We start from the raw sequence: 21,591 nt of genomic DNA on the forward strand, positions 1-21,591 counted from the left end.
GCCCAGCTGCCTGGGCACACTTGACATTCAGGTTAGGCAGAGAGGAAGAAGCTGTTCTTCTGAGGACCAGCCCTCTTTCTGTAGAGAGAAAAGGGAAATGCCTCTTCCATCCACCTCTTCATTTCAAACCCCCCTGACATCATCCCTCACACTCTCCTTCTTTACTCTATGCTCTGATCATCAGATGGCCGCTCACTCTCTCACCTTCCAATCCTGCCTATTGATGCCTCCCCTACTGCCTTCAAACACGCCCAAACGTCCCCTTTGCTGCTTACCATCCCCTCAGCCTGTCGTCCCACTTCTTGTCCTCCTTTCTCAGACAAAATCCCACAAAAAGTCATCCCTACCTGTCCCCCTGCATGCTCTCGCTCGCTTCTCAATTCCTCTGCAATCTCACTTCCAGCCTCATTACTTAACTCAAAGTGGTCTCTTCAGTTACTGGTGATCTCCCAGTTGTCCCATGTGGCAGCCTTTTCTCAGTCCACATCCTTACCGGCCTCTAGGCCATCCCGCCCGCCCCTCGAGGTTCCATGACTCCAGTCTCTCTTGGCTTCTGCTCCCTCCCTCTCAGGCCTTTTGGTGGGTTCCTTACATCATTTTGTTGACATTCCCCTTCAGAGTCAGAGTTCCTCAAAGTTTCTCTCATTTCAACTCTCCTCTTGGCAATGTCGCCAGACTCTATGGGTTTAACTGTCATCTCTACACAACTGATATCCAAATATGCAATTCTAGATCCAGTCTCCTCAAGGTTGGATGTAGGGAGATATCCCGAATGAGACTGGTCAAGGCGTTTCCAGTGCCCTTTCCTAGATATATCTGGCTCCAGGCAGAGAACAGCAAGCCCATGGCTTCCCTGAGGACGGCCCCACTCTCAGGAACATGTGGCCCCTCGGCCAACCCCATTGCAGACCTACCCCAACGAGTCTTGCCTCTACTGGCAGGTGGTCTACAGTGGGGAGATTCCCCTCTATTTGTCATCAGCAAGGTGAAGGTGTAAACCAACTAGGCTAAGTTCAAACCCAAGGCGCAAGAAAAGGGGGCTCTCACACTCTCGAGATTAATAGTTTATTGGTTTTCTAAAATACGCATTTCAAAGAGACTCTAAAACTGAGGCTTTGACAATTTTTTGGCAAATCTTTAGCTTGCTGATGAATAATTATGATGGTGAGTTTCCATGACAGACACATCCACTCCAAGCAAACAGACTCATGGGAAATGTTCCATGAATATATAACCTATGATCTCCTAAAGCAAAGGGTATAGCTAAGCAATGCCTGCAGTATTTTAGTTACACAAAATAAAGACTTTCTCTCCCCACCCCCCACTCCCCCCTGAAAGTAATGCCAGCGCGGCTTCCTACGCAGGAACACGGCAACTTACCTGACAATGACAGACTCCTTGGCTATAGGGAAGACCTAGTTTTCCATTGATCACAAATGGACAATTTGGTACAACATTACATACAAGTGTACTCTGTAACCGTTAACAAGATGGAGCAAGTTTTTACAGTGTTCTGCTACGAGAACCCACAGAGGGACTGTTGATAATCTACAGCGGAAGCCCCAACCGATTGCTGGATTCCGCTGCTCCCTCCTTTTGGGGGTGTGCTCAGAAGCAACATCCACTACAGTAGGGTGTAATGCTTAGGGATCCACCAAGCATATTTAAATATGCCTTAATTTAATAGTCATCAAGCAGTCTCAAAATCAGATCCACAAAAGTCTTTCGGCTAATTTTAAAACAGTAGACATGCTCTTTAGATTCTCTGAATATCAAATTATATATACACATATACACTGAGGCATGACAGAGAGGCTAATAAAAAGCTTCTTAAGTGATTTTACAAGTGCATTTCCTGGAAAAGTTAGTCTTCATCCTTTTAAGCTTCCAAATCACTGACAAAAGTGTTGATCAATTTGCAAAGAGAGGAGTCTGAAGCAATCCCATAGAGGAAATAGCTCTGAAATATTCTGAATTTTTGAGTGCTACTTAAGACTATTTTGGAAACTCACACTTAAATGCCAAAAATGTATCAAGGGCATTCATGACAGAGAGGCAAACGTACTATTTTCCGATCTTCCCATGATCCACCACAACAGATGTCACCACACCTACAGCCGCTCTGAAGCAGCACAACACGCACGGAGGCAGCCCCCATCGGCTTGAAATCAGCGTGCAGAGACTGGCGCCATAATTTAAGGAGAAGTGAACAGGAGAACAAAAAGTGTATAAAAAAATGACTGTACAGAGCCTGGAAATAAAACAAATCTCAAAAGTGTCACTAAGAAAATGAACTGTAGGTTTTTAATTTGAGATGCAAATGACACTGGAAAATAATCAATTAAACAAAAAAAAATCAGCTGAACCCACCATTTAATTGGAGGAAGAAAAGAGAGAAAGATGTGGGAAGGGTTACTCAGATCCATGATAAGAAAGCTAGCCAGGGAGAAAAGGACTCTGGGTATTTCTTGGTTGTACTGCCTTTCACACTCAGACCTCCAGATCTGCGTTAGGAAGAGGGTTTCACAAACCCCAAGTGACGTGACCAACTCGTCTGTCTCCAAGGGCACATGCCCCTGAAGCCCATCATCCTGGACATGAAAAGGATTATGTACATTCTTGACACCACGTGCGTGTCTGTTGACACCAGTACACACACACACACAGACACACACACACACACACAGAAACACACACACACAGACACACACACACACACACACACATCTGTCCAGGGGCCCACAGTGAATGCAGCACGTCGGGGGGGCAGCTTCCTCCAGGCTCACTGAATTGCTTCCACGTAATTAGCTGGGTACAAGCCCACTTGGCCGTTGTCCAAACGTCCTTTGCACCAGCCTTGTTCGTCTTCATCCTCGATTTTGGTCAGCTCATCTCCTGGGAGAAACAAGGCAAAGAAAGACGGGAGGTGAGCAGTCAAAGAAAGAACTTTGCTCGGCGCACTCGGAGGCAAGGGAAGAAAGCCTTGAGGCCTGTGGCTCATGGGCGCCTTGACCCAGTCTGGGCTCTCTACTCCCGGCTGTCACAAAGTCAGTATCACTATTAGTTCCAAATGGACACACGGCCTAAGTTAAAACAGAGTCACATCATTAACGATGAAAGGTACACAGGCGATCCTGAACCAGAGGAAGAAGTGACAGAATTCTACAAGGTAAAGGGGACAGAACGAGCATTTCTAGAGCACCTACTGTGTGCCCCACACCGGGCTCAGCACTTTACAATTATTGTCTCATTTAATCTCTATGACAATGGGGAGGTGGGGGTCTGATGCTGCTAAGAGACAGCCAAAGGATCCCAGAGTTAAGGAAAAGAAAGATTTTCCAAATGAGCAATAAACTCTCTGAGCCTGGCAGCTCTGCACCACTTCAGCTCTGCCCCGATCGTGCCACATGGTTGGCATGTCCCTGACATGTGCTTGACCAAGGAGATGGAAGTTGACATACCGGCCTTGAAACTGAGCTCATCGTGTTCCTGGCCTTCATAGTCATAGAGGGCTCGTACCCGCACCTCGGTTGCAGAGGTGGCGTCTTCATCGAATGGATTGGAATCCCCATTCGCATCCGTGGAGGAGAATGGATTATTGGCCTCTTCATCAGACCACTCAGTAGGGTAACTCTGGGTTTTCTCATAGCTGCTGACACTGAAAAGAAATGTGCAATTACTTCTTCTCATTCCAGAGCTGGTGGACATGGGGTGAGCAGACCTATGGTGAGTGACCGGTGCCCCCGCCCACTACCGGGGCAGACCTAGAGCTTGGGGGTGGGGTGGGGGTTGTGCCTTCTACAGCCCTCGTGGTAGCCTGGGAGAGAGAGCAAGAAGGGAGTAAACGCCAGACTTGAGGTGAACATCCAAGCTACATTCACAATCGGAGCCAAGAAAATATGCCAGGGACAGAGCGAGGGCCCGAGAGCGCCTTCGGGCCCCTCTCTCAGCAGAGACCACTGGGAAAGCCAAGCTGCAGCAGACACTGCCAACACAGCGGTTCCCTCCCTGGGCCGGGCGGGCCCAGTGTTTAACCCGCAGTTAACGGGAGGACAGAGACGAAGCGCCCAGTGACGGTGTTAGCCAGCGCCGGCCCAAGGAGCCCAGGGGCCGACCGAGAACAAAGAGGAAGAAAGACATGTTAGGTGCGCGAGTGAGCGCGAGGTTCGGGGTCTTCATGCAGTGGAGTGCCGCCACGCCCCCACCCTGGGGAGCCCTGAGTGGAGAGAGCGCAGAGGAGGAGGAGGAGGAGGAGGAGGAAGACAGAATGGCAGACTTTCTTTCACCAACTTTTTCCGCTTATTGTCCTCCTTGTCACTGACAGTGCTCTCCGTGTCGTCCTCGTCCTCAAAGGGGTTGTAACTTGACTGGGATTGTACTGACTGCACTGTGTCACTCTGGACACTAAGGTTACTATTTGGGAAAGAAAAAGCAGCAGGGTGACCCCACCGGAGGAGGGAGGGGGCCCGGGCCAGCCAGCCCTGCCCCAGGAAGGCCCTCGGCCACACTCCAGCTTCATCCTCGGGGCTCCTAATTCCCTCCATCCCACACAAGGAGACCAGCCAGTCTACATGTTCCCACAGCAGATGCAGAGGCCACCCTAGAGCGGGGGTAAGGCCAGAGCTGCCCTCAGCAGCATCCCATCTCCCCCCACCCCTGCTTCGGCTGCAACAGATCCCTGGGCACAGTCCCCCGGATGGTCAGGCCTTGGCATCACTGAAGGTGACTCTTCCATCCCAGAGGTTGGGGACATGCTGGGGAACAGGAGGAAGACACTTGGCCGCATCGGGTTGGGGGAAGGGGGTGGAGGGCTGGCTTTCTTTCCCTCCAGCTGCAGATGTGATGAAGGCTAACTCTGGTGAATGACTAAGCCAACCAGCATTATGTGGGGTGTCCGAGTGTGGCAGACCTTTGGATGGCCAGGCAGGGCCTCCCTCCGAGGGTCAGCTGTGCCTCAGCAGGGGGCCTTATCTAGCCCTTTGCTGGAAGCCCTTCCTGCTTGGGGATGGCTATTCAGATTGGATGTGGGCCTGCTCTCTAGCTGCTCCTAAGTCTGTCTGGAGGAACCAAGCAGAAGCAGCTCTTGTCAAACCTTTGGAAGAAAATGAAAAGCCCTTCCCACTGAGTGACCACAGGGTCCCAAGCAGCTCAGACCTCAGTGACCTCATGCTCTCCTGAATGTCCCAGGCTGGGTCTGCCCTCCCACTGAGGCACACAAACCCAGGCACTATCATATTGGCCAGGAAGAGAGCCTGGGAAAACAGGCCCAAGTCCCCTGCAGACTTGACCTGCGGGCCTTCTATCAACGGAACTGCTCAAAAAGGGTAGGGGAAACAGGGAGAGCCTAGCCTAGCTGGGCCTCAGAATTACATGAGCTTACAGGAGCTTCACAAGCACTTTGTGAGGCAAGGGATAGGTTTTATTCCCATTTTAGAGATGAGGAAACCGAGGGGAAGAGGAGCTAAGGGACTGTCACTAAGTGCCACCCCAGGCTAGGGGCAGCTTATCACCAGATGCTTCTGGGAGCTGAGCAGTTGACTGCAGCCAGATTTCTTGGGAGAGCCCCTAAGCTCCAGCCCTGTGACACCTACGTTTGCAGGAATGGATCTTCTTCCCTCGGGACTGCTCCTTCCAGCTGTCTCCCATCACATCCCCCTCCTCCCTTACACTGGGAGCCCCTCATGGGCAGGGGAGTCCCCACATCTCTAGGGTTTTGTACCTAATACTAACTGAAAGGTGCAGAAGTGGACAGGGAAAGCTAATGGTGGCTGGCAGTCATCCTCAGTGCCACCTGCCAGCAGGGCTAAAGGGGCTTCTCCAGGGGAGTCATTCCAGGAGCTCCCCAAGGCCCAATGGGCCTCGGCTTGGGGGGAGGCACAGGAGGGGTGACTGCCCCCAGCACACGCTCCATTAATCTCAGGGTACATCACGCTTTGGGATAGTCAGCCATCCTTAGGCAGCTCTGGGCAAGAGGGCAGCTCAAGGTTGGACACTAGGTAAGGCCAACTTCCTATCCCACCTAGTCACTGCCTCATTTCAGGAGTGAGGAATGTTCAGAGGTAGCAGTGGGGAAGCTAGTGAAACTGTATACAAATGCTGTCATCATCGGAGACCAATGAGGCTGACAAGGGCCCAGGAACAGCCCAAAGGAAGCAGTGGCCCTTGCCCCCTCCTGCGTCACTTAGTGGTATTTGATCCCCCCACTCCTTCCTTATCACTGGGGGAAGGGGCAGCAGTTCACAACAAGGGCCCTTTTAGGATCTGGCTCTTTCAAGACAGGTCTGGAGCCCTGAAGGCCACCCTGGCATATTTCCAGCATCCCAGTGACCACTGAGGATGCCCAAAGACCATTAGGCTCTGTGGAAGGAAAGCAAAACTGTTCCTCCTCTTGCCTCCTCTCCTGGAATGTCAACACTCAGAGCCCCGTGTCACAGCCCAGCACCCACCTGCTGTGCTTGTTGGGCAAGGCCTGGTCGCCTGTCTGGCTGATGCCCGTCAGAGTCACACCATCTGCCTTCTTCTTCTCACGCCTACTCAGCGTCCGATTCAGATCTGCAGACCATTCCTGGACAACAAGCAGAGCAGGGGGAAAGGGGAAGGTTTTATAAAGAAGAGACACCTGACATCTGCTCCCACTCCTGGTCTTCAGTTTCCCTTCTCTCCCTTATCACCACAGAACAACTGTCACTCTGTGGCACCTCAGGGCTTACCAAGAGTGCTCTGCCAGCACGGACATGCCAGCCAAGCAGGGCCCATTCTACAGAGAAGGAAAACAAGTCTCAGAGTCGGGCTCAGACTTGCCCCCAACTCTGGGTGCAACAGGATGTCAAGTGACCTTGGCATCTCCTGGAGACCTGACCGTCTGACATCCCTTTTACATATAAGCCATCTTCTGATAGGCAGCCAGGTGCCATCCTGGGGATGGTCAGCCTCTAAACGAGAGCTCATGTGCGAGCCTCAGGCTGGAGCCTGCAGCACAGACAGCACACAGCTTCTGCGGACTAGCTTCCCATCTGGAGATGCAGGTCATGTCCCAGGGGACAAGAAATCTCTGCCAGGACTTAGGACCCGCACCCTCCCTCCATCACAGAACAATCATTTTCTCCTTCTTGTCCTTCGGCCTAGTGTTACCATCACTACTGATAACAACTTATGGACAGGTGATGAGACAGAGCCAGCCTTGGCAGCTGCAAGTCCTGGGTTCAAGTCCCACTGGTTCCCCCCACTGGCAGCTTCCAGAAGCTCCGTGCAGACGAATTTACCCCCAGCCTGGGGAGGGAGTTTCTATGGAATGGGAAGACGGATCTGGCCCCTTCCTTTGGCCCAACCAACAGCTCATCTTTTCCTGAGGCCTCCAGGTTTACAAAGCATGTAGCTGATAGCGGAAGCCCCCGAAAAGAGGAGGGAGACTAGACTGCCTGGTTCTGCTTGTGCTCTTCAAGTGAATCAAGCTTCCTTCTAAATGCCAAGAACAAGCCCCTGCCAGGCCAAAGGGCTACACTGTACATGCAGGTGAACCCTGTGGGGATGGGGCACCCAAGCCTGAGGCAACACACACCTTCCTCTTTTGTATGAGGTCTACACCATCTCCCACACCTGACCCACCCTTTCACATACACAGCAACTAAGCAAGAAGCCTTTGTTAAGCACCTACTATGTGCCAGGCACCTGGCCAGGAGCCAGGCAAGCCCGGCACAAGTAAATGGCTTCCATTCAAGAGACAGCATGCACGTTCAGAGGTGCAGACAAGAGGGAAGCACAACAGACGCAAGGGGAATGTGGAAGATGGACAGTAACATGCATAGACCCCCACAGGGTCAGCGATAAGAGGGACCTGGAGACACCCCAGAATAGGGGCTCTTCACCTGGGCCTCACGGACTCTGAGCAGACATGCATGAACATCGATGGGGAGGAGAGGATGTCTCTATCTCTGCTAACCTCTAACTGAAATTGAGCATTCCCTCCCATTCTTTACAAATGCCATTTGGGGAAGGGGTCCCTGGCTGACAGAAGCGTCAGAAGCTCGGAGCTCAGTCTGAGCTTCGGAGCTGCTCAGGAAGGGCCCAGGACTCCGCAGGCCTAAGGGGGCAGTTTGAGAGACTGCCCCAAGGATTGTGGGACCCAGGTCTTCCTTTGAGAAAGGCCAGGCCAGGTCTCTACCTCAAGGCAGGGCCAGCTACAATTTCAAAGGACTTAAAACTAGATGTTCAAAAGGGTCACATGCCCGTAAGGAAGCTGGTCTGATGGCAGTCTGGCTCACCATCCCAAGCTCTGTGAGAGCTGCCAACCAAGACAGGAACTGAGCAGCTCACTGAGGAGGCAGGATGGTAAGCTTCTGACCACTGAGGCATGGCCTTCCCCTCTCTGCTTTTTCTACCAGCCCTAGGAAGGGCTGGTTTCTCATCTGGATCAAGCTGGGCTCTGCAGCTTGTGTCTCTGCACCTTGGTTTACTCTTTACTATGTGTGCATGTGTGTGTGTGTGTGTGTATTTGCTCTTGTGTGCGTGCGTGGAGGGGAGGGGAAGTATCAGCCCACCGCTGGAGACATGAAGCAGGCGGCTAGGACTTCGTTTGGGGGGAGAAAATGTGTTTTGCAGGAATTTTACTTTCTCCAACATTCTCTCAGTGCTGCCTGGCAGGCTTCTGTCTGCTCAGATCCATCTGTCCACTGACCTTGACTGAGAGCCAAGGTGCATCCTGGGATTTGGGGAACAAGAACAGGAGTTACCCTGCTCACACAAGGCACAGGAGGAACAACAAAGCAGAACTTACTTCATCCTTAGGGCACGGAAAGCATAAAAAATAATATTGTTTGGTTAGAAAGGACTGAAGCCTGAATGGAGCCCGCTCAGAGAGCCCAGCGTGGCAGGCGCCACTCCTCCCCAGGCCCCACAGTCTTGGTGGACCATCGGCCGACGCCCCGCGGCTCTGGGAGTGCCAAGGGCTGCCCTCTGTGTGCTGTGGTGGTAGCCTCACCCAAGTGGTGTCGTAGCCCTGGCTCCCTGAACACCCAGAGAGTGGGTAGGGCCTGGCTGCCCGGGAAGTTTCTGCTGGGAGCACCAGGTGTTTATGGCAGGTATGGGTAGGCATGGACGCGGACCCCATTCCAAGGATGGCCACCCCCAGGCGGATCCTAACTCAGCAGCCTTCCCAGAAGGGCCGATGGCAGCAGAAATGGTTTCTCGTACGCATTTCCCTGGAGCATCATTACAATGCAGCAGGTGGGTAGGAAGAGGAATCTCTACTGGGGACAGAGCTGGGAGGGCTGGGTGAATTTATGGACGCTCCACTCGTCCCCTGGGCACCCAGTAAGAAGACACTCGGCTATGGTTATATCCAGTGTGGCTAGATCCAGCCAAGCCAGGTTATGGGGCTCCAAATTACAGAGAGTCTGCCAGGGTGAGCAGGGCATCTTCTCAAAGTGGAGTTATTCCTGGGAAACTTCAGTCTTTGTTGGTAAAAACAGAAAACAACTAACAAGCCCAAAACTGCTGAAGACAAACATTTGCCAGGCTCCATCCTGAGATTCAAGGCACAGATGGAAGCGACTGGTCATCATCACTCAATGAGAAAACCCCCAGATCTTTAAGGGAACTGTTAAGGGTGGGGAGAAATGGTGACTCAAGCTCCAAGTCCCCCAGTTCCCCCCCTTCCCAGACACAGTGGGGGCAAACTTGGGAGGCTGCTCAGATGGGACCGTGGAGCTTGGGGCTAGGCCCACAGCACTTTCACTAATTGGGATCCCAGAGCAGAGCACAGACAGGTCCCCATGTTACAGAGAAAGAAAACTGAGGCTTCGGAAGACTAAGTCACATGCGCAGCGTCGGAAAAGGACCTGGAACCCAGGACCTGTGACTGCATGTCCCCCAGGACTGCTGAGCGCCAACACACTTTTGCTACCACACCCTGCCTAATCTAACCAACCTTTCCTCGCATCTTCCTCGATGTTAGTCACAGCATAATCCCAGAGCAGGAGCTGAGGCTCAGCCAATAACCGAGTCCCTGCCTGGCCCTCCTTAGCTCCCCACAGCTTCAAGCTGCCATGCTAGACAGCTCTAGTGGGTGGCAGGTCCCAGCCCTGGCCCCTCTGACTCCCATCCACATGTTCTAGTTCTGACTGCTGGGACCAAGAGGAACACTCCTCTTCCACAAGACAGTACATCCATCCACCCCGCCATTTCCCCAGGGTCTCCTCTCTTCCAGGATAAACGTTTACAGTTTCTTCAGCTGTGCACACTGTGGAGTCCCAGCCCATCCTGCCTGGCCCTGGACCCACTGCCTCAGCCCAATGTACAGCTCTGCTGACTGCTAAGGGCCTTGTGATTCCAGAGCTGACTCACGTTCCCCTCCCCATCAGTCCTCACTGACATCACTTCTCCAGGGCAGCTCTGGGTAAAAGGCCATCTCTGAAATACAGGGCATCGGCTCCACTCTTGCTGCCCATTTCTTCCCAGAACAAGGATGAAAGAAAAACCCCAGGAAGGGCTCGCCTCCTACCTCAAACTGGGGCCAATTCATGGACATGCCAGGCCCGTGGTTGGCTCGGAACCACCGCAGGTCCTCCACGGCATCTGCTGCCTGGATGCTCTGCTCCAGCTCTCTGTAGATGTTCTTGTAGCTAGGCCGGGAGAGAACAGGCAGCATCGTCACCACGAGACTCACTTGGGGGAAGAAGCCCCCTCCTCGGAGCCTGTGGGCATCGCTACTAGGCCCCTTTCCATTTACCTCCAAGGTGGACGGCTGCCTCCCGTGGGTCAGGCAACAATCTGCAGGCCTCTTGGAAGCTCAGCCTGTGCTAGGCATGGGTAGATATAGACCTCCCTGCTGTACTCAGTCCCTGCCCTCAAGGTGCATTTGGTCCATCTAGCTGGGGAACTAAATCAGGGGCACAAGCCCTTCTTGTGATAATGAGAAGAGAAGAGAGCAGAAGCTGTGCTAACAGCTTCTTTCAGAGACCTTACAATGGCCTTGTGGAAGAGGTGCTGTAGTAAAAAGACCATAAGAAACAGGCCTGGAGGAGAGATGTCACTGGCCAAGAGTCACAGAGCCAGGAAGTGACAGGCTGAGGACCCAAAGCTCCCTACTGGGAGCACCCTCAGGAATGATGCCTTCTAACTCCAAGGGTGACAGAAGGGGTCAGAGCAGCCTTAGAGAGGACCCAAAATAACCTCTGAGGTAGCACCTCACATCTATCAGATTAGCTAACATGATAAACTAGGAAAATGATAAATATTGGAGAAGATGTGGAAAAGTTCAAACACTAACGTGTTGTTCGTGGAGCTGTGAGCTGATCCAACCATTATGGAGAGCAATTTGGAACTATGCCCAAAGGGCCATAAAAATGTACATACCCTTTGACCCAGCAATAACACTACTAGGCCTGTACCCCAGAGATTATGAAAATGGGAAAAGGACCCACATGTACAAAAATATGTATAGCAGCTCTTTTTGTGGTGGCTAAGAATTGGAAATTGAGCGGATGCCCATCAACTGGGGAATGGCTGAACAAGGTGTGGTCTATGAATGTAATGGAATACTATTGTCCTATAAGAAATAATGAGCAGGCAGACTTCAGAAAAACATGGAAAGATTTATATGAACTGATGCAGAGTGAAGTGAGCAGAACCAGGAAAACATTGTACACAGTCACAGCCACAGTGTGCGAGGACTGACTTTGATAGACTTAGCCCTTCTCAGCAATGCAAGGATGTAAAACAATTCCAAAAGACTCATGATGGAAAATGCCATCCACATCCAGAGAGAGAAACATGGAGTCTGAATGCGGAGCGGAGCAGACTATTTTCTTTTTTGTTTTGTTTTTCTTTCTCATTGTTCCTCCCATTCATTATAATTCTTCTATGCAACATGACTAATGTGAAGAGCCTATGTCAGATTGCAGGCCATCTTGGGGAGGGAGGGGGAGAAAATTTAAAACTTATGGAAGTAAATGTTGAAAACTAAAAATGAATAAATTAACCAATAAAAAAAATAAAGATGAATCTAGGGTCACTTGCCAGAGTCCCAGAGAGGCAGAACCAGGATTCAAACCCAGCACTTTGGCATTATTCATTCCTAAATGGGATAGCAGTCCAAAGACCAGAGCTTCAGCTGAATCAGACTAGGATGACAAAACGTCCAGCTTGGACAGCGGTTGGCTCTGGGGAAGCCTTCTCGAATCAGGGATCACAAAACGGCAGCGTCAGAGGGGCTTGCAGTGGGCCTGTGCCCTGGGCACCACCAAGCCCACATGTGGTTCTCATCCACATCAGTGTAGCAGAATGCCAAACCCCTGTTAGGCACCTGCTACCTGTAAGACTGCACATGGCCGGACAATACACAGATTCTGCCTGCCAGGAACTTACGATCCTAGACAAGGAGTCACGCGTTGTGTCCAAAGACATTTCTCCTCTCTGGGACAGCTAGTCCAGTTTTCAGACAGAGCTGATTATTGGCTGACATACATCTCCCTGGAGCCCAAGAGAACAAGGGCACTTGTCTCAAGTCCTCCCCTCCAGGGTCCCATTACCAGGGGCTTTGACAACACCCCCCCCCCCCACCATACACCCAGTATGAAGTCTCTCTTCTGAGAGGTGGGGCCTTACACGGGGCACAGCCCCCCCCATAGGAAAGAGGACTGCACCCCTGGGGGCTCGAGGCCATAATCAACGCTGCCTTGTGTGCATTATTTCCTTCTGAGCTCGCTGCCTCTATACCCTGTGACCAGCTTACGAGCAGGCCCGATTTTCTAAGATTCACATGCAGACATGGCATTTCTCCACATACAAGCATGCCATTATGGTGGCGATGTGGGCAACTGCACCAGGCTGCACATGGGACTGGGCACTGCCCAAGTCACAGAAACTGGAGCTCCCTGAGGGCAGGGACAAGAGTTTTTGCCTTTCTTTCTATCCCTGGTGCTTAGCACAAAGCCACAGAGTAGATGCTTAATGAGTGCTTGCTGACTGTACATGTAGGTTATCCTATAAGAAGCCACACCAGGAGACGTGAGATGGTTTGTTTTTAAAGGGTAAATCTCACTTTAGGATCCCTGGCTAGCAAAGGCTCTGGGCCTCCCCCCTTTACCTGGGAATGTTAGACAGGTCGAGATGCTTCTGAACCTCCAGCAACACCTCCCGGAAGAAACGCAGGCGTTTTTCCTCAAACTGCTGACACTGTTCAAACACTTGCTCCATGTTCTCCATGTACTGAGGGGTTGCTTGGTCCAGCTCCTTCAGGGATTTCTCATACTTCTCCTTGGTCTAGAAAAGAGCCACCTGCCTGGTCACACTGTGAGGCAGCACTTGCCGTCTCCCCCAGTAGCCTTCCGGCTGTGCCTTGGGTGAGGCCCTACACCCCCCCCCAAGAAGGTTCAGATTCATGCATAAGGAGCCCCCGGATTCCTCCTCCTCCTCCCTGGCTTCTGCTGCAGGCAAAATGCTTCACAAACACCATCTCACTGTGAGAGAGAAGGTGGGGGGGGGTGGCTGAGGCTGCTCATTCTCTCTCATTCCACCAGGACTTTGTGGAGCATTGAATAAGCACCTGCTGTGTGCGAGGCACTAGGCCAGGCAGCAGGATTCAGAAGACAAAAATAAAGGGTCTTCCCTTCAAGGAGTTTATAGCCAAGCAGAAAAATAACATTTATAGATTTATTAAATTTGGCCAATGGTTACCAAGGATCCCTCACGTGCAAAGCACTACTCGGCCCTGCCTGTCTCACCGTCTCAGTGACTAGTCCCTCCCGGGACCTCACCTCCCTCTACTTCTCCTCTCTTCCTTCCATTTTCACATGAGAGAGAGAGAGAGAGAGAGAGAGAGAGAGAGAGAGAGAGAGAGAGAGTGTGTGTGTGTACGTGCGTGTGTGTGTATGTGCATGTGTCTGTGTGCATGTGTGCGTGTGTGTTCCCCTCACGTGCCAGCTGAGCCCCTGGCCCCTAGACTCTCCTTGGGCAGATCCTTGGCCTCTTTGACCTCTGTGCTGACTCCCCCACCTCCAGGATCTTCTCTCCTGGGTCTCCTCTCCCAGTCTCCTCTGCTGCTCCTTCCTCTTCCCTAACTGGGAGGGCTCCCTGAGGCTCAGCTCTTTCTACACTCTCTCACCCAGTGACCCCATCAGCTCCCAAGAATTCCTGGCATCTTCCCGCAGATGACTCCCAGATCCATCAAGCTAGCCCCAGCCTCCCTGCTGACCTTCAGGCCTGCACCACGGCTTGCCTAATGGACAATTCCAACCTGGGTATCCCTTTGGCATCTCACACTCAACGTAGCTAAAATAGAACTTGATTTCTTCCTCATCCCTTCTCAACGTCTCCAGGTCTCCCCCTTTGCTCTCACCCTGGTCTGCAGGTTCACAGCCCAGGATGTATCCTCAACTCCTCACTCTCCTGAATGCCACACACAAAATCGTGGCCATGTCTGGTGATGTCCATCTTCATGATTCCCTCTCACCCCGCCCCTTCTCTCTACTCACACGCCCATCACCATAATCCAGGTCTGGGACAGGACACTGCAGCTTCCTCCTCCTTGGGCTCCCTGCGCCTATCTTCCCAAAGTAGCATTTCTAAAGCACAGGGCAGACCACATCAGGCCCTGGCTCGATAAACTCTGGGGGCTCCTGTCCTACAGGAGAAACCTCAAACTCTTCTCCTTGGCATCGAAAACCCTTCACAAGTGGCCCCGGCCATGCTTCTTAGTCATCGAAAATGGTGCTCACATTGATGCATTCTATGCACCAACTGCAGCTGGCCTACTGGGGGGCTCTTGGACATGACACCCAAACCTGTCCCCATACCTCTGCACAGCCAGTGAACGAGCACTTATGAGGTGCCTACTATGTGCCAAGCAGCAGGAATGCAAAGAAAGGGAGAAAGATCTAACGGGGGAGACATGGAAACATCACACACATACAATACACAGGTGGTGTAAGTGGGAGATGGTCTCAGAGGAAATGGGTCGGGGGAATGGGACTCTCACAGAAGCTGGGAGAGGGAAGCCGAGGAGGCTAAAAAGAGGATGTGAAACAGTGTATAGACAAGGGGGAGAGCTGGGGAAAGGACCAGTGACCCCCCCCCACACACACAAACACCTGGAACAGCCTCCTTTGTCACAAACTCTGCCTCCTGGCAGCCTGGGTTTCCATTTGAGCTCAGCTTAAACAAAGCCTCCTCCAGGCAGCCTTCCTTGCCCCCACGCCCCCACCCCCAGCTACACTGGGCTGACTCTGTACATATGCTGTCCAGGCTTCCATGTGTCCATGCTGCACCTCCTGACAGAATGGAAGCTCCTTGAGGGCAGAGACCGGTTCACCTTTGTCTTTCCATCCCCAACGCCTGGCAGAACTCCCAGCACAAAGAAAGAGCTTATGAATGCCTGTTGAGTGTGAGTGCGTGAGAATGTGTGTGTGTGTGAGCACACATCTGCACACATGTGACTGAAACACATAAGAAGACAGGCAGAAGAGAAGAGAAGAAAGGATGGGTGAGAAGGGCCCAGTCCGTACAAGACACGCTCACCACTCACTTACAACCTTCTCTTTCAGCCCTTTGTCCATGGAGAGGGTGATAGTGGTGAGGACTGCCAAGTACCCGAATAAAAAGGCCTTTACAAGTGCCTGCTGCCTGACAGGCGCTACCATGTGCATGTGGATATACCTTCAGCACGTCCTGCTTGCATTTCTCCACTTTGTCCTGGAGTTTCTTGAGCTGCTCCGGGTTGAGGGCAGGGTCTGCTTTGCTGTTGGTCTCCCGGGACACGGCCAGCTTCTCCTCTTTGCAGGCGGCGTGGTATGCTTTCTTGGATGCCTCCACCTAGAGGGAACATTTCTCAGTGTTATATTTCTAGGACTTAGAAGCTGCCTGCCAAGATGACCTAAGATTTGAACTACAGGGGACACGATGCAGTTTCAGAAGGAAGCAAGAATGTTTCGATTGTGCACATGGAAACCCCAAACCAAAGGACCTTCTTCCACAGGAAAATGTCTGCGATGAGGGAAGAGGTGGGAGAGAAAGACACACAGGCCTGGAGGCAGAAAAGAAGAGAGGAAAGCTGGACATCCCATTGCAAGATGGGGTCCACAAGGGTGTCTGAAGAGGAGAAAGGCCCAAAGATGCACAAGGGAAGCCAGCTTAAGAGAACCAGGTGGCGCCATTTTAGCAGCAGGGGTCATGTAGATGGGGCCGGCCTACTCTAGAGTAAGCTTGCCAGTGACCTGCCCCAAGACTAATAAGCACAGTATGGAGTATCAGCCAGAGTGGGACCATCTCATTCCAGAACCAGCCCTCCCATGAGGAAGCACCTGCCCCCATGGGGAGGACAGCGTCATACTTAGCCAGGTACCTCCTTGAGCTTCTTTGCCCAGGGCTTCTGGGCCTTCCTGAATCCATCCTCTGCCTCTCGGGTCTCCTTGAAGCCCCCCATCATCTGCTTATGAAAGGCCTCCTTCTGCCAATTCTTGATCTTCTCAAAGTCCTCGTTCATCAAGGAGGCCTTCACCTCGAGATGCAGCTCGCTCACCTTCTCCGCCTCAGACATGACAGCGTTCCAGGCCTTTTCGACAGTCCCATATTGTGGACCTAGACATGACAGATGGGGCGTTTGGGACTGAGTGGCAGGACCTGGGCTGATGGAGGCCGATGATGGACTTCCATTTTCATGACAGATCTTCCACTGCCCCCAGGCCCAACACCGCTCAGTAGTCAGTTCTCACTTTGGAGTCTAGGCGAAGACAGACGGTTTTGAGTTTGCCTTTCCCAAATGTTTTACCTTATTAATTTTGTCCACATATATTTTTAAAGGAGTTGAGGTTTTTTGAGGGGAGGGGGTGTAACTGGAGAGGTGGAAGGAATCAAATTTAAACCCTTCCCACTGGCCCCTCTTGTGACAGGATTGTTGGAGAGCAAGAAGGCAAAATAGCCAGGCCCTGTTTCCCTGCTTTGGAAAAAAAAAAGTTAATTGGCTTGAAAACTCTTGATGTGATGGGTGCCACATTTCAGCTCACAACAACTAGCACTGTTCCCAAAGTTCTTATAGATGACCAAAGTGGCAGAATTCTAACCGACTGCCCTTGGCATCACCCATCGATGCGGCACGTCCATGTCTGTGAGCTCTGAAATTCCCTACTCCAATGACCCCCATGTCATTGTACCCTTCCCTCTGCTGATAATCCCTAACCCTGCAGTTCTTCCTCACTGTGACCCCCCCCAGGCCTCCCCCTGGTCCTCCCCAGACCTCTTCCCAGCCCCCCCAGCCTTCCCCCTGCTGCCCCCCACCCCCAGCTCTCTGTTCTCCCCCAGCCCATCAGCCCCTGTACTGGCCGCCGTCTCCTCCCTTCCTCAGCTTCATCCCCTTGGGAACCAGCTCAACTCAGCCTCTTCTCTCTTGTCCCATAGTCCATTAATGACAGTAACAGCTCACATATATGCAGCATTTCTATGCACCAGGCACTGTGCTAAGCGCATCACAGGTATTATTTCATTAGACCCTCACGACAAGCCTTGGAGCAAGGTACTATTATCCCTATCTTACAGATGAGGAAACTGAGGCAAGCTCAGGGTCATCAGCTACTAAGTGTCTGAGGTGGCATCTGAACTCAGGTCTTCCTGACTGGGCACTGTGGTGCCACCAGCTACATCAAAGACCTTATCCTGAAAACTTCAGCCTTGGATCCTTCCCACCATCCACTGTCTTCACTCCCACATAGGTGTTGCTGACCAAAGGCAGAGAAAATCAGGAAACCTACGTGGGTCCACTACCAGATTGTTGCCAACCTCACCTGGGCTCTCACTGCTGCTGGGCAATCCTCCTGCACCTCCCCCCACCCTCCACACAGTGGCTCTTCAGAACCATTTCAACCTTCCTCAAACCTCCCAGGATGCTCCCCGCTGTCCCCTCTCCACATTTTAGTGATCCAGGCCACCCTGAGGGCTCCTCATATCACAGCCCGCAGGGGCTCTGCTCCTGCCTCCTCCTCACACCAGGAGGTGCCCTCCTCCTTCAGGTGGTTGCTCTCTGCACCCCTCCTACTCTCTCTTACCTCCTGTCACTCCCGCTTTACTGGCTCCTTCCCTCCTGCCTACAAGAGTGCCCACGCACAACGGAAACACACCTCCCACCAGCTGCTGTCCCATCCCTCCACTCTCCTTTTGGGGATGGATTCTGGGGAAGGCCGTCTGCAGTGCATGCCTCTCCTTCCCTTCCGCTCACTCTCTTCTTCTTCTTGTCAGTCAGTCAGTGGATATTTCTTAAGTGCCTACAATCTGCTGGCATTCCGGCACTCCTGCCTCTGCTTTCTGAGTCGAGTCACCGCTCTGCGGGCCGTCGACCAAGGCTGCCCAGGCCTGCTCCTCTATGCAGTTCAACTCTCAATCCCTCGGGGAAGCTTTTTCCTGATTCCAAAGCTGCCATCCACACTGCTGCTAGAGGTCAAGCTCCCTGCACTGGTGGTTGCCTTCCCCTGCTCCCTCCTGGAAGAGGAATCTCTTAAGGAAGTGAAAGTGACCCGGGCCCACTGTGGGAACCAGAAGAATGCCTTCTTTATGGCTGCAAACAAAATGGATCCAGATGGGCGATGGCAGTCACAGTCCAATAAAATGTCCTGCTGCGGGCTGCGACCAGAGGGCACTCCACCTTCTTACCTCTACAGCCCGGCTTCCCACCTCATCAAATATGCTCTCTCCAGGCAGCAATGATGTGTTAGCTGCCAATCCAACGGCCATTTCTCCGTCCTCGTCCTCCTGGCTGGTTCCGCAGCCTTTGATGTCGGTCATCAGTCTCCTCTTTGATACTGTCTCCTCTCTCCCCCCAGCCCCTGCCCAGTTCTCTGGACTCTCTGACCGCTCCTGTCTCCTCTGCTGGACCTTCAGCCAGATCCCGTGGACATTGGTAGCCACATGGCTGCCAGGTTCAGTCCTGGGCCCTCTTCTTTTCTCGCTCAAGACTATTTCTCTCAGTGGTGTCATCGATTCCCAAGGCTCTGATGATCATCTCTATGCAGATGACTCTGTTCCACTTTGCAGCCCAAGACCTCTACTGGTCTCCATCTCTAATTGCTTTTTAGACACCCTGAAGTGGACATTACATAGAAATATGAAACTCAACGTGTCCAAACCTACGATGCTCACTCTCCTTCCTCCCAAGCCCTGCCTCTTCCTGACTCCCCTGCACTGGGAAGGGGCCCACAACCCTCTCAGGCAACCAGGCCCATAGCTGAGGGGTTTTCCTTACTGCCTCTCACCATGAGGCCCCATCACCGGCCAAGACTCTGTCATTTCCATCCTCTCCCCAGAGCTGCCCCCATCCTGGCGCAGGCCTCATCACCTCACCAGCCTGGACTACCACGATGGCTCGCTGGGGGTGGGGGGGGGGAGGGGGTCTGCCTGCCTGAGGTGTCTCCCCACTCCAGTCCATCTTTCACGTCAATCGTCAAACTGATCTTCCCCTATGTCTGCATCTGACTGTGTCACGCCTCTCCCTACTCAGGAAACCCCACTCACTCCCTATTGCCTCTAGGATCAAATACAAAATGCTGTTTGGCATTCCACGCCCTCCATACCCTCCCCTTACCCCCACCCCCACCTTCCTGGTCTTCAATCCTGTGACCCTGGACTCCTGGCCACTCTTTACACAAGACACTCTATCTCCCAACTCTGGGTATTTCCTCTGGCTGTGCCCCCTGCCTGGAATGCCCTCCCTCCTGGCCTCCCTGGCTCCCTTCAAGTTCCAGGTGAAACCCATCTTCTACAAGAAGCCTTTCTTGAACCCCTCGATGATCAGGCCTGCCCTCTGGTGATCAGCTCCCATTTCTACCTTGATTGTTAGTTCCTAGAGGACAGTGTCTTTCATGTTTCTCTGTACCCTCAGTCTTTAGCCCAGCACCTGCTTAATAAATGCTGGCTGACTATTAAGTTTAAAGTTAAGCTTTAACAGACACAGTAAAGGAGACAATTTTTCCCAAGGGGGCGGGAGAAGGCTTGAGGTACGAGGCTGTTTCAACAATCCGGCTAGCAGCTGTTGTGGGAGTGAAAGACCAACACAAGCCCAACAACAAGAACACTACCAGCACGCTACAAAAGCCCAGGTTCTTTTGATTTGCTTTGGTAAGGAAAGCAACGTTAAAGGGTTGACAAGCTTACTTTAATTCAGCATACAAATATCATTCACTTAGTTCAGAGGAAAAAGCCAGCACCCTGAACTTCAGAACAAATACAAACAAAGTACAAACATCGACAGACAGACCTTGTCTGATTCAAATCCCAATACATAGTTACCAGAGTTTAACAAAGTCCCAGCATCCGGGTTACAAGCTGGAGGGCCCTTAGCTACAGCTGCCCAGGAGTCTCCACAAGCCACCAAGAGTGAGAGCCCTTTGCAAATGGCTCTGTCTTCTCTTCTTATAGGGTTTCAGACGTCATCAAACGTCATCTGAATGACCAGAACTTAGGCTGCTATGATTGGCTCTTGAGTTAGCACCTCCCCTTAGTTAGCCCCACCTTGGGCCCCACCTTAGTTACCAATCCACACCCACTAAGATTTTACACCTAATAGGGGTTTGGGCCTGGGGCTTAGCACCTAGTAAGACTCAATGAAATACACTGAATTACTCAAAGGGAACAAAGCCAAACTCTTCAAGGGCACTTGGGGGAACTAGTGTTAAGAGCCCATTTTGCTTACCAACGCAGAGGCTAAAAGCGAGGGAGGAGCACGTCCATTACAAAGAACCTCCCTTCATTATTTCTTTGCCTATCTGGACAGTTTTCCTTGTTAGAAACAGCAAAATGCATCAGTGTGTGGGCTCTTCTTAATTCATTTCAACAAATTTTTCTTAATGTTCACTCAGTACACACTGCTCATTAGAGGCCTGACCTCAGGGGCCTTCCAGTCCACTGGGGTGGGATGGAGAACATGATATTTACAGACTGAAGTCACCACGAGATGACTGGAGGAGAAGGAAGACATTCAGGAAGGGCTCCCCTCAAAGCATGGCATGCAAGGGCCTGCTGCATTCTGCCTCCACAGGCACCTGTCTGCACCTCCTGGATGCAGGGCCCATTTCAAGGTGGGAGATCCCAGGAGCTGAATTAGGCCCATCCTTCTCAGGCCCAGCTGAAATCTGCCTCCCGGACCGCCACTCTCTAGGACAGCCCTTAAGGCATCAGCAGCCAAGGGACAAGGTTTTCCTCTTCTTTCTTCTGCAGGCACAACATTCCCAGTTCCTTTGAGTGCTCGTCTCTCCCCTGGCCTGGTTCTGACTCCCTCTTCCCTTCCTGGACTAGTCCTCTCCCACCTGGTCAATGGCTAACTTCCAGCAGGCCGAGGCCTGGCCACCTGCACCCCTCAGAGCAATGGTCTGCACAAAGTGAGTGCTCCCTCCCTGATGGTGGCCAGGGCTGCTCTAGAGCAGACCTTGGCTCCCTTCTCCTTGGACCTCTCTCCTGCACACGCCCTGCTTGCTCCTCCCTCCAGACCTGGCAGGGTGCCACGCTGTGGTAGAGATCCTTCTACCCTTTTCTGCAAGGCTCTGGCCATCTTTTATCTTGCCTTCAGGGCCTTCTCTCCAAGGGGACCCTGGGTTATATGAGAACACAGGGTTTAGA

General features: G+C 52.2%; 1 protein-coding gene across 6 annotated transcripts in view; it reads right to left on the minus strand.

Moving 5' to 3' along the window:
• Positions 1 to 1,049: 1,049 nt before the first annotated feature.
• Positions 1,050 to 21,591, minus strand: part of PACSIN2 (protein kinase C and casein kinase substrate in neurons 2) — a 145,263-nt gene continuing 124,721 nt past the window's right edge. For 5 of the 6 annotated variants that reach the window (XM_036760044.1, XM_036760045.1, XM_036760046.1 and 2 more), the window contains 8 exons: positions 16,337 to 16,572; positions 15,652 to 15,807; positions 13,085 to 13,260; positions 10,499 to 10,619; positions 6,447 to 6,565; positions 4,291 to 4,413; positions 3,462 to 3,658; positions 1,050 to 2,895 (listed from right to left, as the gene is read on the minus strand). In XM_036760044.1, coding sequence (XP_036615939.1) covers positions 2,783 to 2,895; positions 3,462 to 3,658; positions 4,291 to 4,413; positions 6,447 to 6,565; positions 10,499 to 10,619; positions 13,085 to 13,260; positions 15,652 to 15,807; positions 16,337 to 16,572 — 1,241 coding nt within the window. In that variant the 3' untranslated portion in view covers positions 1,050 to 2,782. The remainder of the gene's footprint in view (positions 2,896 to 3,461; positions 3,659 to 4,290; positions 4,414 to 6,446; positions 6,566 to 10,498; positions 10,620 to 13,084; positions 13,261 to 15,651; positions 15,808 to 16,336; positions 16,573 to 21,591) is intronic. The other variant, XM_036760049.1, reaches the window with a different exon arrangement.

The sequence above is a fragment of the Trichosurus vulpecula genome, chromosome 5 (assembly GCF_011100635.1).
Source record: "Trichosurus vulpecula isolate mTriVul1 chromosome 5, mTriVul1.pri, whole genome shotgun sequence".
Taxonomy (NCBI): domain Eukaryota; kingdom Metazoa; phylum Chordata; class Mammalia; order Diprotodontia; family Phalangeridae; genus Trichosurus; species Trichosurus vulpecula.